This window comes from Orussus abietinus, unplaced genomic scaffold (assembly GCF_000612105.2).
Source record: "Orussus abietinus isolate OABI.00-Male unplaced genomic scaffold, Oabi_2.0 scaffold58, whole genome shotgun sequence".
NCBI classification, from domain to species: Eukaryota; Metazoa; Arthropoda; class Insecta; order Hymenoptera; family Orussidae; genus Orussus; species Orussus abietinus.
This window is the reverse complement of record NW_019394249.1, coordinates 133,290-147,202: the sequence shown is the minus strand read 5'-3', so window position 1 is coordinate 147,202 and position 13,913 is coordinate 133,290. Positions and strand designations below refer to the sequence as shown.

The 13,913-nt window shown below is 50.4% G+C and overlaps 3 protein-coding genes across 3 annotated transcripts; all 3 read left to right on the top strand.

The window, feature by feature from the left end:
* The first annotated feature begins 156 nt into the window (after positions 1-156).
* On the top strand, positions 157-1,140 carry LOC105698522. The gene is made up of 2 exons (XM_012422836.1): positions 157-475; positions 564-1,140. The coding sequence occupies exons 1-2, from the start codon at positions 422-424 to the stop codon at positions 879-881; spliced, it is 372 nt and encodes a 123-aa protein (XP_012278259.1). The 5' UTR covers positions 157-421; the 3' UTR covers positions 882-1,140.
* A 653-nt stretch (positions 1,141-1,793) lies between these two features.
* Positions 1,794-3,203, top strand: LOC105698520 (zyxin). Its single transcript, XM_012422834.2, has 3 exons — positions 1,794-2,080; positions 2,566-2,852; positions 2,941-3,203. The coding sequence occupies exons 1-3, from the start codon at positions 1,919-1,921 to the stop codon at positions 3,167-3,169; spliced, it is 678 nt and encodes a 225-aa protein (XP_012278257.1). The 5' UTR covers positions 1,794-1,918; the 3' UTR covers positions 3,170-3,203.
* Positions 3,204-4,576: 1,373 nt separating this feature from the next.
* On the top strand, positions 4,577-11,673 carry LOC105698517 (nascent polypeptide-associated complex subunit alpha, muscle-specific form). The gene is made up of 3 exons (XM_012422831.2): positions 4,577-5,401; positions 5,738-10,872; positions 11,039-11,673. The coding sequence occupies exons 1-3, from the start codon at positions 4,583-4,585 to the stop codon at positions 11,067-11,069; spliced, it is 5,985 nt and encodes a 1,994-aa protein (XP_012278254.2). The 5' UTR covers positions 4,577-4,582; the 3' UTR covers positions 11,070-11,673.
* Positions 11,674-13,913: the final 2,240 nt, after the last annotated feature.

Below are 13,913 nucleotides of genomic sequence, written 5' to 3'. Positions count from 1 at the left end.
AAAATACCACGTTCCTTATTTTCGCGCACCGAGAATAAACATTCATCAAACCAAAGAAATACATTGGTTATTTAAAGAATAATTCTTTGAATTATCAAACTATTCCTTTGGTACCGGTCGAAGAAATAATTCTCTGGCCCAGTGAACAGTCTTTTTCTTCTCAGTGTAGCATTTATTACGTAGTGGAATATTTTTTTCTTGCGACTTTTTATGAATTTTATGAATTAAGATGGCGGCGTCCTCTTCTCCGAATAATATCGATGCAGGTTACGTGCCCTCGGTTAGCTCACCGGATTACATATTCAACTGACGCTGCGTTTTTCTCTCTATGGCCCAATAAATCAACTTGGCCGAGCAAAACTCGGCTCGGTGTGTCAGAAAGTACGGATTGGTGGAAGATTGAACAAGTGTCACATACGGAATGACATCCTCCGCAAGGGCGATCATTTATTTGCTATTCTGGACATCGTTTCTGGTACGTGAATGTTTAAAATAAAATCCGAGGCATGTAAAATAATGTTTAAAATAAAATTTAACCGCGCATTTGGTCTCCCTCGAGCTAGGCATTCGCCGAGGAGTTCACGAAGGAACACAAAGTCCTTTTGGAGAAGGTTTCGAATCTCCTGGCCCAACAAGAGATAAAAACCGACGCGAAGAGCGCCAAACCATCTCTTACTTTGCCGGCGAAAAAAGAGGAAACCGAGCTGGAACGTGCCGAGAGGATCAACAGGAATTTCGAAAAAATGATTCAGTTCGTCAACGTGCTCGGCCAAGTGGATAGTTTCATCTCGGACAGGACCAGAAGCATCGTCAGGAAATGGAACGCCCTGTACGAGGTGGACGAGTCGGACAGATCCCGAAGAAGTCGGAAGAGTTACTAAGCTTTTGCGTAAACATTTTACGATTAATCGCCGCGTGCCCGAGGAAATAATTCCCACGGCGGTTTAAAGGACACTTGGAACTCCCAATAAAAGATTCCACGTCCTCGAAAACGAAATATTTGACAACGTTCCTCAGAAAACGTCGCAAACCGCCGTCTGTTTACCCCGTAAAATGCCTCGCTTTGTTTCGCTGTTCACATAATGTTCCCGTCGCGATGTCGCATAACATGGATTGGCAAACAATAAATTTTTCCTTACATTCTTGTATCTCCAAACTGCGTTTTCAGTGACGAGACACTCAAGAGGAATGCATTTTGAGAAGCGGCAGTGGTTTAAGATTTCGATGTTCTCCCCCTTAAGGGGATGTGAAAGTGGCATCTTAAGAGTGAATCGTTCATGAAAATTTCCTCCTAATTGGATGTACCAATTTCTTTCAGATTTCACCGCATGAATAAGGAGACCCTAATGGTCCTGAAACTCCCGAAATTTAATTTCTTATTAAAATTCTTGAAAATAGCTATAAATAAATTGTCTTAAAATTGAAGTCTCACGGGTTTCAGGACCTTCCTCACAGCCTCCATATTCACATTGTCAAGTTTGATTCGGCACACACACACGGTACACGGAGAAGAGTTTCATGAAGATACCTCTGACGACACGCTTTTTTTACGAATGAATAATTAACAATTAATGGCTTATATAAAATTAAGAGAACCAATGGCCACATCGCCTCGCAAAGTAGAGATGAAAAAAAAAAAGAGTAAAGAGAGGAAGTTGCACAAGGTCAGTGGGTGCATTCTTCGGCCTCGTCGAGAGGTGCAGTTCTCGGATCACGAGAGGAAGTTAATGAAACTGGCTCGTGGCATAAATTACGCAATGCACAACAATCTCGCCCTGCTTGATGCGTCGGAAGTGGTAAACGGTAACTCCACTCCGAATTCGTCCTGTAAACAGGAAGTCGAGGATGTGAACATGTCGCGTCTATATCTAGAGCACGGCGAGCCCTGGGGCAGTTTTGCAGGAAAATTTCGCGCACGATGAGACCTTCCTTGGGCTCCTTGCTGGTCCCAGCCCTTGTCTTGATTTGTTGCAATTTTTTGAAGAATTGTTGCAAAGCGGGGTCCATTAATTGTCTGCCGGAGATCATCACCTACGGGAATCCGCACCCTGGGGTCCAGCACTTGCCCTATGAAGTCCAGGTAGGAAGGGGATTTTTCCCGCAGCCCTAAAACATGTCCCCGTAATTAATACAACCGCCTTCACATTTTGTAGCTATTTAAAATCATTAAAATCTAGCGTTAAATGTGACAATTTTACATAACGACGAAAATGTACACGGGGTACGATTAAGTGACCTCGTCGCGTGACTTTAAATTTTCTCTACCTCGCCATATTCGCTGAGATTAACAATAGTTTATAATACTCAACAAACGTACGAGGCGAATCCTCGAGTCGTTATCTCCAAATATTGCTTATCACATCTCGATCCTGCGTTTATCCCGCCGCGTGTTTGCCGTGCATCCACGTTCGTGTTTTGACAACGCATCTCGACATCAAACAAATTTCTCTTTTTTTTTTTTCGTTGGTCGATTCCACTTTACACCGCACATCTAGATGCATAACTAGGTACTTTGTCATTTCGCTTTAACAATGAATTTACTGAGATCGAATCCTCTTCTTGCAGATGCCTCTGGTGCCGTTTAAACCCGCTGCACCCGACGGTTCCTTGGGCGACTTTTCTTACTGCGTTCAAGATGCACCTTCGGCACCTGTAAACTTCGGCTCGCAATATTCCGTCCAAGTGCAAACTCCTTTAACGGCTCTTCCGCTTCCAAAGCCAGATCCTTTGGTGGGGAGGGATTACGGAGTCCAAGTACAGCGACCGATAAGTAGAACCCCCGGGATTCCGGGGTTCAGAATGTTCGACGTCGGCGTGCAGACTTCCATCCCCAGGTTGGCGCCTGCGAAGCCGTAAGATTTTTCAGTTTCAGTAGTATTGTAATACATTAATTTCAGTCGGTAGCATTGTAATACATTTATTTAAAACCTTTTCCCTCAGGTTCGCCATTGACTACTCGGTGAAGGTGCAGCCAGGAGTTGCGGAGCCTCTCCTACCTCCAGGAGGCTGCCATCTTCCTTTCGACGTCCAGACGCCTCTTTCGTATCTTCCGCCGCCTCCACCTCCACTTCTGCCAGGATTATCCCCGGTCATCGACAGGTTCCTCATCCCAGCGGATTCCGTGCCTCCTCCAGCCCCCAGGGAACGAGTTGTCCCCTTCTGTTATTAACCCTGCAATGAAATTGTAAAATGTAACAATTATAATTCCACCGCTGGCGTTGATTTTAAGGTGACATGAAAGTGGTGTCAATCTCAATAATGACATTTTCCCCGAACTGAGTTTGGCCGAATCGTTTTTCATTTTAAAACGTGAATATGGAGGCCCTAAGGAAAATCCTCATGCCCATGAAACTTCCCTTTTATTTTAAGCTTTCCGGTTAGATTTTTTTGCTGCAAAAAATAAAATGTTGGGACCTTCCTTAGGACATTTTTATTCAAGTTGTAAAATCTCAATTGAATCGGTGCCTCGACTTCGGAGAAAAGTTTCATAAACGTTCGACCTCTCAGATGCTACTTGCATATCACCTTAAACAATTGCCGTCGTCATTCAACCAAAATATACATTAAAGGTGGTTGAAAATTATGGCACCGCTGATATCGCGGATATTTCCTCTATACTAATTGTTGTACAAGAAAACGAGATACAAATAAAACTGTTAATTTACACCTCTGCCGAATTTTTCATCTCCTAAGTTATTATTAATTAGACTTAAGACGGTAATCCTTAACTTTCGAGAAGTCAAGCCGAGGGATCTTAACAATGAATAATGATTATTAGGATAAACGATTCGAATTGACATAATCCAAGTCGAGCTGGCAGGACTTCCGTTGCAGATCCGGTGTTTGTTTATTATTCAATCGTGGTTGTTCCTCGCCCCGTCAACAATGCCGGAATTAGCGACAGACATAATATTGATTGTTCGATCTACATTAATTGATCAATTCATCGATCGACCTGCCAATAAATGGACTGCCACATATTCAATAAATTCGACGACTTAACAACCCCTGATTTTCTCAATACCTCAAATTTGCCAAATCCCCCAAGAACAATAATATTAATAAAAATCCCAAGAACGAACCCTTTGCAGTTAGCCTTTATAAAATTGCTGTGCACAAGACCGGTCGCAGAAACTGAAAATTCGTCGCTCAGGACCTCAAAATTTGAAATCATTTCCTACATAACTCCTTAACACATTTGAAATAATTTCCTAAGTATCTTAATTAACAAAAAATCCTTCACGCATTTTTTTTTAATTATCGCAAACACGGGGACATCGAGTCTTCGCCACCCTGGAGTCCATCTCGATGTTGATCTTGTCACCAAAATCGGAATCACGATTTGGGCATCTTCTGGGCACAGCGACGGTCACGACCTCCCGGGGACACAGGAGAGTAATCAATGGAGATCTGCTGACAGTAAGCAGAGATAATTAGTCATTAAGGTCTATCAAGATCAACAATCAGCGATGTTGTCGCAATCGTCACGATCGTCCGTGCCGAATCTCTCGCCAAGGCGAGGGTCTTCAAGGTATATGAAGCCGGGGACCTCAGTCGAGACCAACGAATCCAGCTCTCCACCATGAGGTGTGCAAGCGGAGGTGCATCCGCAACGGCGGTGCACCGCGGTGCAGCAGCGATACTCCTGGTCCTGATCTCGTCGCCTTGCATCCAGCAAGGATATTCATCCGAGATCAAGGATCTCCAGTCCGAGGCCGCCGAGAAGAGTCCTGAAATCCAAAGAGAAGCGTTAATTTTCCCTGAGGATGACGAAGGAGGAACCATCCAGAGGCGACAGAAGAGGCTGCCCGAGGAGGGATCCGAGCACATTACCAAATTATCCCAGGGAACGAACCTGGACCCCATGATGGCCTGGGAAGAATGGACCTCGGAGAGGGCGGACACCGCTAGAAGAGAAGCCTCCAAGGACTGGTTTAAGTCGCTGATGAACGTAGGGAATATCGTGAGCGGCTTACCAGGGTCGCAGGCTCCGATTGCGCCGCCGCAACCTGCAGCTCCTGCGATTCCTGTGATACCTGCGGCTCCTGTGGTACCTGTGGTACCTGCGGTTCCCGCCGCTCCTGCACCGTCCACCCCGAAGAGCGGCGGGAAACTGTTGAAACTGAAGGGCAGCTCCCCACTACCACCCGTGACGCCAAGTCTACCCCTACCACCGCTGCCGCCTCAGCCAATCACCGCGCAGCCCTCCCCACCACCGACACCCACGGACCAGTCGCAGTGCGCAACGGAGAGCTGGGGTGGGGAGACCGGTTCTACGAGCGCCAGCAGCGCCGCCAGTGCCGCTAGTGCGGCCAGCGCGGCAGGAGAGGGAAGTACCGCGGCATCGAGTGCGGCCAGTGCCGCGGCCAGCGCCGCCAAGCGGAGGAGAAGCTACGCACAGGTAATGACCACGGTCGCGCCAACCTACCGCGAGGTATTCGACCTACTCTGGACGCCCAGCGTTTCCATGGAGACGGATCCGGCCGAAAATGCGAGCGACCTTTTTAGGCCTCGGCGCGACGAGCCGACGACGGCGGCGCCATCTTTGTTACCACCTCGTACTAACGCGGGCCGGCTCACGAATCTATGGAAATGCGCAGTCGCACTATTCTCGAACCTGTTCCGGGGCAGGCTGCAGGTGCGCGGGCTGAGTCCCTGCGTGGGGTTGATCGCGTAGAGGACGTTGATGATCGTAACGAGAACACCGGTGTGGATTGGATTGTCTGATCTCTTGCAGTTGGAACCCCCGACGTTGAATAAACGCCATCTTGGGAAGTCGGGAGGCCTGACCTCGGCCTTGCCGCTCGCATTTGGAAAGCACCAGGAGAGCACCCTGCCAGTGGAGCAGGTCCCGATTTCGTTCGGCACCGAGGGAATCTTCGACACCGTCACTTCCGGTTTCACCACTGCTGGGTTAGAAGGCTTTGGATCGAGTCTTGGAATCGCTACTGGTGCAGCTTCCGGCTTTGGGTCCACCGCAGCTTCCAGTGCAGCGGCGAGTACCGCTGTTACGAGTCCGTGTCCGCATCAACCTCCACCGCCACCACCGCCACCACCGCCACCACCGCCACCTCCACCGTGTAGCGAACCTCCACCACCTCCGCCACCTCCGCCACCTCCACCACCTCCGCCGCCTCCACCGCCTCCACCTCCATGCGACTCCGATGGAGGATCCTACGAAGACGGCGGCGGTTCCCAGGTCGACAAGATGGAGAGCGTGGTCCAGGAGTTCAAGATGCTGATGCACTGCGTGGCCACAACTATCTCCAACCTCCGCAAGACCTTCGGAGGTAGCGTTGGTCTGCCCGGTTCCGACTCCACCGATATCACGAACCTCGCCGACATCACGGACATCTCCGACTTGGCTGCGCTTTCCAATATCTTTAACTACGAGCCTGACGTCCTGCAGAACATCCTGAAGGGATCGAAGGAGCTCCTCCACGCCGGAAAGAACAAGGGCTCTGGACTGGGCAGAAAGGGCGGAAAGGGTCTGGGTTCTGGAGACTCCTCCCCCGGTCCTCAGGATTTTGGAGCAGGTCCTCAAGGACCAGCTTACGACGTAGGGACGTCGCCGGGGTCGTCCTTGCCATCGCCCATATCGCTGGTTTCCGGAGGCTTGCCTTCTTTAGCTTCCCCAGGGTCGCTTTTGTCCGGAGGATTGCCGTCCTTACCTTCTCTATCTTCACCAGTGTCGCTGATACCTGGAGGACTGCCGTCCTTGCCTTCCCTGGGATCTGGACCAGGATCTCCATTGTCTGGATCTTTGTTAGGCTCCAAGCCGAAACTTTCCCTTCTAAGTCCTTCTTCAGGGTCCCGACCGTTCGCTCCTGGCTTGTCCCCGCTTCCCCTGGGACCTGGACCAGTTCTCCAGGGTCCTGGACCAGTGCTGCAGAGTCCTGGACCGGTCTCCTACTCTCCTGGACCCCTGAACTATGGCTCGCCATCCTTCTCTCCATACGGCCCTACGACCATCCAGCTGGCGCCATCACCATCCTTGGGATCAGCATACAGTCCTCGATTTGGATCCCGATTGCCTCGACCTAGACTCTCGATTTTACGACCTGGATCTGGACCTGGACAAGTTCCTTCCGGGCAGTTCACCGTCCTTGAAAAGCAGATCACCGTGCCGAGCAGCAACCTGGTCACAGCTGGAACTTACACGATTTCGCCCTCTTCGGGGGGAGCCCCGCTGACGGGGGCGTACATCATCACCAGGGTGGTCTACCTGAACGGTCGAGGTGGTCCTCAGGAGACCGAGAAGACGGGCACGTACATATCCAACAGTGGAGAGAGAGGATTCTTCACCGTCAGGGAAATTCAGGTTCCGGTAGTGGACTCATCCGGAAGGCAGAACGTGGCCATCACGGGCACCATCACCGTCAGGCCCGCAGGTCGAGGAATTCCCATCAGGGCTGTGTACCAGGTGCTCACCATAAGTCGATTGACCTACCCTGACGGCTCGGAGGACGTGGAGAAGTCCGGTCAATTTTTCGCCATTTTTGCGGACTCTGGATCTCCAGGATCTGTCCAGTACGAGGTGCCCACCGAGTCGCTGTCGCCGGAGGATTACGTGAAATTAGCGAGGGAACTATTGCAAGCCTTGAGGAGGGTCTCACCTGCGGTTGACACCTGCCAGGGTGGCCTGGACTTTGTTCAAGGACCTTCCTTCCAGTCTACGTTCGTCAGCCTCCCCAGCTCGCCGGTTGGAGTGACCTCGAGCCTGCAGAATATTCCCGTCTACGTGATCAACTCATCGCCAGTTTCGAGTTCACTGTTGGAGTTGCCGTCTTCGAAGTCGAGTGGAGGGTTGCATGATTTGTTGGGGTCTTCTAGATTGTCACACCTGAGGGGTAGCTCGGCGAGCAGCTCGGCTGGAGCTGCAGCTTCAGCTGGAGGGGCGTCGTCGGCCAGCTCTTCGGCGGCCTCTTCGGCGGCCTCTTCTACTTCTGCAGGGTATCCGAGTCCTGGTGGACATGGACATCTTAGGAAAGGATCGGGGCAGCCGTTAATTCCTGCTGGAGGGTACCCTGGATCTCAGTCTTACCCAAGTGGTGCCGGAGAGTATCCGAGCACGGGATCTGGAGGATATCCAGGGTCAGGATTTGGCCCGTACCCTGGACCTGGATCGTACCCAGGATCTGGAACATACCCAGGATCAGGATCTGGATCGTACCCAGGATCTGGATCATTCCCAGGATCAGGACCTGGACCGTACCCTGGATCTGGATCATACCCGGGATCAGGTCCTGGCTCGTACCCTGGATCTGGATCATTCCCAGGATCAGGACCTGGATCGTACCCTGGATCTGGATCATACCCGGGATCAGGTCCTGGATCGTACCCTGGATCTGGATCATATCCAAGCTCAGGACCTGGATCGTATCCAGGATCAGGACCTGGATCGTACCCAGGATCAGGACCTGGATCGTATCCAGGAACAGGACCTGGATCGTACCCTGGATCTGGATCATTCCCAGGATCAGGATCTGGCTCTTCATCTCCTGGATCTTCACCGAATCCTAAAAGAATAGAACAGTTTATTTCAACGATCACTCCACTTCTCGCCGCAATGCCGACCGCGCTTCCTTCCCTGCCATCGGTGCCTCTAAGCGCTCCTTTCCTGACCCCCTCGTCTCCTGGTGGATCGTCTTCAGGATTTGGAAGCAGTGCACCAGCATCAGGGGAATCTGCGCCGCAACTGCAACTGCCAATATCGTTGCCGATACCCTTGCCATTCCCGCTGCCGTATCCAGGATCAGGACGCCCTGAAGAATCATCATCGTCATCCTCTGCATCGTCTGCTTCGAGTTCATCCTCTGACTATTCGGGTACTTACCCAGGGTCAGGATCCCCGAGTGGGTCGGCATCGTCCTCGGCATCTTCTTCGAGTTCTTCTGCCTCCAACTATCAAGGATCTTATCCGGAACCGCCTTGCTCCGGACCGGGATCTTCAGGATCGAGTGGATCGTCCGCATCTTCGTCTGCATCTGCAGGCTCGAGCTCATCTTACCCAGGATCTGGACCTTCCTATCCAGGAGGAAGCTACCCAGGAACTTCAGGATCCTCTTCGTCGTCGTCTGCAGCCGCCTCTTCGAGCTCTTCCGCTTCCTATCCAGGATCCGCCCCGAGTGCTCCTTACCCTGGACCTTCTGGTGGATCTTCCTCCTCGGCATCCGCTTCGGCATCTTCCAGCGTCCAGGGCTCTTACGACGACGTGGTGGAAGGGTCGTACTCTCCTTATGGACCAACCTCTGGCTCTTCGGCATCGTCTTCGGCATCCGCCAGTGCGTCATCCTCCGGGTACCAAGGATATCCTCAGGGTCCTACATACCCGCAACCAGGTTCGTCCGGTGGCTCGTCAGCTTCTTCGGCTGCTTCTTCCAGTGCGGCATCTTCTGGATATTCCGGTTCTCTTGAAATCTCCGGTCCATCGGCGCCATCGCAGGGCTCTTCGGCATCGTCGGCAGCTTCGGCTTCCGCGGCTGCGAGCTCCTCAGGGTTTGAGGGGTCATACCCAGGACCCCAAGGAGGATCTGGCGCGTCTTCGTCCTCTTCGGCTTCGGCATCCTCTTCGGCGTCGTCCTATGGAGGTGGAAGTTCCGTGCCATGCGGACCACCTCCACCTCCGCCACCTCCTCCACCACCGCCTCCTCCACCACCACCTCCTCCACCACCACCACCCCCTGAACCACCCATTATCCCAGGCAAGCCAGGATTCCCGGGATTCCCAGGCAAACCAGGATTCCCGGGACACCCAGGCAAACCAGGATTCCCGGGACTCCCAGGCAAACCAGGATTCCCGGGATTCCCTCACATCCCAGGAATACCTGGACTACCAGGACTTCCTGGTAAGCCCGGTTTCCCAGGTCTTCCTAATATTCCTGGCAAACCTGGGTTCCCAGGTCTTCCAAATATCCCTGGCTTGCCAGGTTTCCCGAACATTCCTGGAGTCCCTGGAGTCCCTGGAGTTCCTGGAGTCCCCGGAGTCCCCGGAGTCCCTGGAATCCCCGGAATCCCTGGAATCCCTGGATTCCCTGGCATCCCCAGTATCCCCGGTATCCCAGAAATTCCTGGAATTCCCAGCATTCCTAGCATCCCTGAAATTCCTGGCATTCCTAGTATCCCCGGCATCCCGCAAATTCCTGGCTCTGGTTCTGGTTCTTCCTCCTCCTCCTCGAGCAGTGCCTCCGCTTCTTCATCGTCGGGGTCCTCGACCTCGCCGGTCTTCGGCTTCCTCCTGGACTCCATAGCGTCGTCGGCGGCTGCAGCCTCTTCGGCGGCATCGTCGGCATCTTCGGCGTTGAATAATCTATCAAGTTCTGGTTCCGCGGCGCAGGGTTCGTCTCAATCTGCACCTCGACCTGCCCCTCAACCTGCACCTCAACCTGCACCTGTGGGTGGACCTCCGTCTCTGCCTCCACACCGACCTCCTTACCTGCCTCATCATCCTCCTCATCATCCTCCTCACCTTCCACATTTCCCATTACCTGGACCTCTCCCGATATCTCCCTTACCTCTGCCTGCACCTGTACCCCTACCTGCACCTCTACCTGCACCTGCACCCCTACCTGTACCTCTACCCCTACCTCCACCTCGACCTTACCCTCTACCTTCACCATCTCCACCCGTCAGCCCCGGCTCGTCGCACGGCCACAAACATTTCGGAGGCATTAAAGGATCTTCCGCACCCAGTGGTCCAGCCTTCCAGTACACCTTACAGTATCCTTCCTCCCAGCTACCCGGAGGTCAGAACTACTACCTTCTTCAGCAATCATCCGTAGGAATGAGCCCGGCTACCACCTACACCGGCACCTACGTTCCGACCTCCTACCAAGTTGGGTCTTCCAGCTTTAGTGGAGCATCAAGTGGAAGGTACGATTCCTAGAAACAATTACAACAAATTATCAACCGACGTGCAACCTTCAGTTTTAGGTTCCGCGGTGATTTACCCTTCAACCTTCTCCATTTCTTAAACTGGTCGATAGTTTACACGCGTCACATTTGCCCAACTTTCACTGGAATTTTCTCACCTTTCCAGCCTCAGCCGGCCCTGCTCGTGCGGTGCATAAGGGATAGATGAAAATTGCTGACCTCTCTTGGAAACGGTACCAGAGGAATATTCACAAGCCTCGACCCTGAAGTCGATGCCGAAGAACCGCCTCTTGGTACCGCAGAACCTCTGCTCGTCCTGCAAGGGCTGAAGATGACGTCACTTCTTCGGCCCGAAAGACTTCCTTGTCCGGGAACGCGACGAAGCCACCGATATGCTGCACCTAATGGTCATCGTCTCACCGTCATTATTTAAATATTTATTTATTCCGCGAGGTGGATACCTTCTCTTTCTCTTTGAATCGGCATCTTTGCGGTTCGTCACTTTTGGTGTGGTCGGGAATTTCGTGCATCGCCATTGCGTTTGGGGTTGGATGGGGATGCGGACACGGCGTGTCCAGGATGCGTTCTATGCATCTTCGGGGTTCTTCTCTTACGAGATCAGACTGTATTTAATCAACCGGGGTTCCATTTTGGGCGATCTGGTAGAGCTTAGACCTAGTCGCGTTCCTCTGTAAATAGTTATAATTATTAGCAACGAATGTAGTAGGTTATCATAGATTGTATATAGTAGGCCCAGAGATACTGGGAATTAGTATTAATAAAGAGCTGACTTTTAATGAACGCTTTGGCATTCCTCCTTCACCCCATTATTCGGCAATAATTACATATCTCTCCGTGTCTCTTATTCTTATTAAGAGTCGCTGCGACGAATAATTCCTTCGTTGGAATTTTGCAACATTCGCCTGTGATTTGCGTAAACACGAGTGGAATGCCCTCGTAAGTCGGAATACAAAAATGGCTGAGTCGACAATTTATAATTCCGAGCTCTTCAGGCCTCGAACAATCGCGAGGTCGATTAGTATATTGAAAACGCGGAAAGAAGCGAGGAGATGCGTTGTCGGGATCCAAGATGGCGGCGAAATTTTGGTGGCTTTTGATTGCTATAAATCTGCTATTTATCGTTTCTGTCACCGCGCCGTGGGCGAGTTCCAGCTCCGAGGAGATCCTGGAGACCCGTCGAGCTCGAAGACACCAACATCGGCCGATTTTGGAGCTTTTTTTGGGAATTCTCGACACCCTCCACGCGGGCTCGAGGGCGGATCTGCGCAGAGCCATTCGAAGAAGCGAGAAAACCGCCATTCCTCACCCCGAGGACGACGGATAAAGGGAAAGACCTAAAAACGTAAGGTCCCCTCTAACAATCCCAAAATTCACTTACTTTTCATCTCCACTTAAGCGTAAAAAATAAAACTCTTAACAAACTTAACCGCAATACCTGCACGCTGAAAAAAAAAAGAATTGCATTGCGCCAAAGAAATTGAATTTTTTTGAGTCAAATATTCTTGGGGTTAATAAAGTATTTTTCTTTGGTACAATGAAATTTTTTTCCTCGGTGCAGAACCGCTCGTGTAGATATTTTGTAACTCCCGGCGAATCTTCTAAATATCACGAGGAAATTACTTAATAAATAAAGAAGCGATAAATAATTGATAGACGGTCGCAATACATGGCAGCACTTCGGATAAGTGAAATATTAATAAATTTACCGATACACAAATGCTGCCCACAAAAGGGGTAAGTAAAATGGCGATAAAGATGACCGCGGCGTATCGGCGGAAAATAAATAAGTAAATAAATAAAAGCCGAATAAATCTCCGTGCTCGACTCTCCCCGAGGTCTATACATAAATGTGGATAACGTGTGCATGAATTTCGGCGATTTCCTTTAATCTCCACCGACATGAATGACCCAAATTGCCTCGCTTTGCACGAGCGGACAGTTCCAAGTTTACGCGCCAAAATGGCGACCTTTGCGTTCGTCTCGTGGAGATAGACTATCACGAGAATTAAATAATCGTATGCACGACACGGAGCTCAGGTGACCTTTGACCTGGAGCTCTCTTTGGGAGCATCGTAGTTCCATCTCGACCAGTCTCGTTGCTATCAGTCGTTTGTGGTTCTTCGGCGTCCTCTTCAGCAATCGCACCTCGAAATGAGTCTCCGGCTGTTCCTTTTCGTCCTGGCGGTTTCCGCGATTTTCCTGCTCCACGTGACCAAGGTAGTTACGCTAAAACAGCATCAAGAAATTACCATTCGTACACAGAAATTACGATACTACAATTACAAGACAATTGCCCGCTAAAGTTCAAAATGAAACAATTTTTTTTTACATGGACCTTAGGTATCACGAAATTATTCCATAATTTATATTAACATTTGCAATATGGTAGAAACGTTAAAACGGTTAAAATGTACAATGAAGATATCGCAATTTGTCGAGGAATAATTTTCATTAGTACAATTATCTGATTTTTCGAGGTAATTCGCCGTTACGTTATTTTGTTTGAGGCGATTAAGGCGCGATGCAACAATGCACCTCAGACATTTTTTTTTTAATTGCAGGCGAGTCCTGTGCCAGACGGAGACATCAGCACTTCTGTCAAAGATCACCATGAGTGGGAAAGGACTTTAGAGAATATCCAGAAAGGATTTGAAGAGATTTTCAACAGCGAGAAGATGAAGGAGCTGTACAAGAACGGCACCGAGATCATCAAGAACGCCTCCCACGCGGCCATCAACGAGGCCAAGAAACTGATCCCTGATGACAAATAGGACCTCCACCATTGCCACTTATGCTAGAATAAATCCTTAAACAAGTAGAATTGACAGTGACCATGACACGTAGCAGCTGGCCGATCGAATAAATAAACTAAAAATGTAAAACCACCCTCGAGCGCCTCCTTCTTCCCTAAAATAACATAATATACATTTTTGACGCTATTTCAGGATTTTTCCTCGGACTAGAAGCTTTATCCGGTTCTTTTCTTTTTTTGGAACGTCGAGTCCCAAGGTTATCCTGCG